The sequence below is a fragment of the Camellia sinensis genome, chromosome 5, assembly GCF_055761805.1.
Source record: "Camellia sinensis isolate YWXY chromosome 5, ASM5576180v1, whole genome shotgun sequence".
NCBI lineage: Eukaryota > Viridiplantae > Streptophyta > Magnoliopsida > Ericales > Theaceae > Camellia > Camellia sinensis.
The window spans coordinates 22,080,714-22,084,966 of record NC_138965.1 but is presented as its reverse complement, the minus strand read 5'-3'; the positions used below and the strand labels follow the sequence as shown (position 1 = coordinate 22,084,966).

Genomic DNA, 4,253 nt, shown 5'->3' with positions numbered 1-4,253 from the left:
TATATATTATGCATCATCACTACAAAAATTTCTATTTTTTGCGACGGCACAGTGCCGTCGCAAATACTCTTCATGCCGTCTCAAAAAAGTTTTAGCGACGGCAAATGACTTTTAGCGAAGGCAAATGAGGGGTCACAATAGAGGGCGTTGCAAAAGACTTTTAGCAACGGCATCATGCCGCCGCTTTTTTTTAGCGACGACAATTGGTACCTTTTGCGACGACAATTTACTATCGACTATAATATGTAAAAAAGTCAAACTTTTTGTGACGGCACCATTTTACCGTCGCTAAAAGTGTTATTTGAGACGGCAAAAAATGCTATCGCGAATGGTTCTGTTTTTTTGCGATGGCGTGCCCACTATCGCCAATGGTCATAATATTTTTTGCCGTCGCTAAAAAAAAAAAAGAAAAAACTGCAATATAATTGTTAAAATTATTGTTTTTTGCGACGGTGTGGTACCATCGCCAAAAAAAAAAACTACAATAAAATTATTAAAAACATTAAAATTACCTATATTAAATGAAAAACAATTGAAAAAGAAATCAATAATTGCATAATAATATAAAAATTTCTGTATAGAAAAAATAATTTCTCCATAATAAAAATATTCTTGTATTCCTAACTACGCATCAACAAAATTACCCCACTACATAATGTTCCATAATACATATATAATGTTTAAATACATAATATTGTTCATAATTCAAAATAACATAAACCAAAATTACAAGTTTTGCTCATCATTCTCCGTGGGTAACAAAAACAAAAATTAGTTGCATTCTTCACAGACATGCATTCCACAAGAAGCAAAACTCCCACTCGGGAAATATCTGAAAACAAAAAATAAATATAATTAATGACAATATAATTATGTGTTAATATGTTAAACACAAAAAAACATAAAAATGTAACTACTATACAATTACAAGGATAATTAAGTAAATAATTTTGCCTAGGCCGAAATCCGGCTCTAACTCCCAAACTGGGAACCCGATTCGAGTCCCGTTTTCTACCACAAGTACTCTCTAGTGCCTAGGCGGTTGTGTGTGCCAAGTTTCGTGCTATTCCAATGCCGTTTGGCGATTTTGGGGCATCAAAACCTCAAATTCTAAGTTTCTTAATAAACTAGTTTGTTTCTTAAGAGTGAAATCCGCCTCTAACTCTCAAACCAGGAACCTGATTTGAGTCCCATCTTCTCCCACAAGTCTCTCGTTCCTAGCCGGTCCTGTGTGCCAAGTTTCGTGCTACTCTGATGCTGTTTGGTGATTTTGGGCCGTTAATACATTGAATTCTAAGTTTCTTAAGAAACTAGTTTGCCTAGAGTGAAATCCAGCTCTAACTCCCAAACGGGAACCCGATTCAAGTCCCGTCTTCTCCCACAAGTCTCTCGTGCCTAGGCATTCGTGTGTGCCAAGTTTCGTGCTACTTCGACACTGTTTGGTGATTTTGGGGCATTAACATCTCAAATTCTAAGGGCTTGTTTGGCTTGTTTTTCAGAAAAATTTTTGGGAAAAATTCTCTACAAACAAATTTTCAAGAGTAATTAAACCAAACAATTTTTTCCAAAAAAAATCTCAAATTTTTGTTTGGTTACTTACTTTTCAAAATCACTCTCTCTCTCATACACATCAAATCAATTACTTTTTTTAAAACTCACTCTCCCAAAACAATTTTCCAAAACTATTTCTTAAAAAAGGCAAACCAAACAAGCTTTTGTACTTGTTATCTCAAAACTACTCTACAAACACAAACCAAGCGCACCCTAAGTTTCTTAAGAAATTAGTTTGTTTCTTAAGAGTGAAATCCAGCTCTAACTCCCATATCAGGAATCCGATTCGAGTCCCGTCTTCTCCCACAAGTCTCTCGTGCCTAGGCGGTCGTGTATGCCAAGTTTCGTGCTACTTTGACGCCATTTGGTGATTTTGGGGCATTAACACCTCAAATTCCAAGTTTCTTAAGAAACTAGTTTGTTTCTTAAGAGTGAAATCCGGCTCTAACTCCCATACCGGGAATCCGATTCGAGTCCCGTCTTTTCCCACAAGTATTTCGTGCCTAGGTGGTCGTGTGTGCCAAGTTTCGTGCTACTCCGTCGCCATTTGGAGATTTTGGGGCATTAACACCTCTAATTCTATGTTTATTAAGAAACTAGTTTGTTTCATAAGAGTGAAATCCGGCTCTAACTCCCATACTAGGAATCTGATTCGAGTCTCGTCTTCTCCCAGAAGTATCTCGTGTCTAGGCGGTCGTGTATGCCAAGTTTCGTGCTACTCTGACGCCATTTGGTGATTTTGGGACGTTAACACCTCGAATTCTAAGTTTCTTAAGAAACGAGTTTGCCTAGAGTAAAATCCGACCCTAACTCCCAAACCGGTAACCCGATTTGAGTCCCGTCTTCTCCCACAAGTCTCTCGTGCCTAGGCGGTTGTGTGTGCAAAGTTTCGTGTGGAAAATTCTTTGTCTTTCTCTCTAATTATGGAATTAGCCTCTATGATTTTGGACTGTGTACAGTTAATGTATGGTTATTCTTAGCTTAGAATGCAAAGATACATTCTATACCTGATCTTCTAGTGGTGGTGTATATGGAGTCTCATCTCCTGCAGATTCTCTAAATACCTGATGGCCACTCGATACATCAGGAGCCTATGACAGCCATACATAATGTGCTAATCATATTCGAATTTTATTATATATATATATATGTATATATATGTTATGTGAAAATTTAACTATCAAACAATTTAATTTATATCGAACCTGTTTGTTGGGATCCAGACTCGCCCCCTGTGACACAAAGGCCATCATCTCAATTCTCATTTACTGTAAATGTATAGAAAACTCCACTCGCATCTCCTTCCTCAGTTCCTCCCTCAACTCATCCTTTAGCTCCACACAAACCTGCTGGGTGATTTGAACAATAGTCGATGGCTGGGGTGTTGACTATGATGGCCTAGCACCATCTTTATACATCGTGCTCTGGGGCACAGTTCTCCCATAAGTGCAACAATATCCATGTCCGTCATGACCTATCAACTCATGGAAAATGACATTCCTAGCCTCTAAAGTCCGACAATCCTTAGGTAGCATGAAAAGTTGACGATTAAACTCATCCTGTATTGAATAAGACATACAAATATATGTCAAATAAAGATGGTTGACACAAAAAATAAAAAATAAAAAATAAAATTTAAATTCAACGTTAGGTGTTTGGAAACTACCAAGCTCTGGATAACCTCAGGGTCATTTGCTCTACGTGTCATAAGCCAAACATTCATCTTATCAGTAGACTCCCTCTTGCTAGTCATCTAGATTTTTTTTAGAAATATGAAAATTAGAATCCAAATAATTTTCAAATATCTAAAAAAAAATAAAAACAATAAAATATAAACCTCATGCCGGATCTGAGCAAAAGTAGTACGCCCTGTGGTATGAAGTATACTGTGAACTCGCCGATTTTTAGTGTTTCTAGTTGAAATTTTTTGTAATAGATTTAACAAATGGCAGTTCATAAATATGATTTGTATGTTTACATGCAATATATATAACTTATTTGTATACCTCAACATCGGAAGTATGCCAATACTTCACAAGTTCTTTCCACTGGCTTGACACAATGTGCAAAGGAACATCATCCTTCAGATTGGGATCAGAACTTCTAGCCTTGAAATACTTGGTCTCAATCTTATTCTTGTGATCCTTCCATATGCTGTTGCAGGTTTTCATGCAAATTGGCTTATACTCCTCTAGACATACATTCAAATTCTCCTACAAAACACAATTTGAAGGTTTGAAATTTGAATTTTGAATTTTTGGACAAAAATATACTTTTACCTTTACATCCTTCCAAATAGCATCAATAATATCATCAGGCACAGTGATCCAGTCAAGAAATGTAGCACATGTATCCTTCAAAGCTTATGGGGAAGTGTATTCGAATCCTTTATTTTTATTTTGGAAATCTTTGGTGTTGTTATGGGTTGGTTTTGGAGGAGTATAATCCGATTTAAACTTGTTAGGTTTGGTTGTTCACACTTGTTCTTGTCAAAAGTTCCTTGGAGACTTAGAAATTCTATTCTAGGGTCGACACCAGCGTTCCTAAGGGTCAACCCTTACTTGTTGGTGAAGTTTTTGGAAATGTTGCCAGAAAAGAGGGTAGACACCAGCCTAGGGAGGGTCGACCCTCTTATGTTACAGAATCTGTGTGTTAGTTGCTGGAAAATAAGGTCGATCCCCTTCTGTCTAAGGGTCAACCCC

General features: G+C 37.0%; 1 protein-coding gene across 2 annotated transcripts; it reads right to left on the bottom strand.

Annotated features, from left to right (window-relative positions):
• Nucleotides 1-598: 598 nt before the first annotated feature.
• Nucleotides 599-4,044, bottom strand: LOC114261484 (uncharacterized). 2 transcript variants are annotated; one of them, XM_082867921.1, is made up of 6 exons: nucleotides 3,831-4,044; nucleotides 3,558-3,764; nucleotides 3,218-3,304; nucleotides 2,757-3,110; nucleotides 2,559-2,642; nucleotides 599-832 (listed from the first exon to the last, which is right to left on the bottom strand). In XM_082867921.1, the coding sequence occupies exons 2-4, from the start codon at nucleotides 3,720-3,722 to the stop codon at nucleotides 2,940-2,942; spliced, it is 423 nt and encodes a 140-aa protein (XP_082724047.1). In that variant the 5' UTR covers nucleotides 3,723-3,764; nucleotides 3,831-4,044; the 3' UTR covers nucleotides 599-832; nucleotides 2,559-2,642; nucleotides 2,757-2,939. The 2 variants fall into 2 exon arrangements, with proteins under 2 accessions (XP_082724047.1, XP_028057553.2); XM_028201752.2 differs by lacking the exon at nucleotides 2,559-2,642.
• Nucleotides 4,045-4,253: the final 209 nt, after the last annotated feature.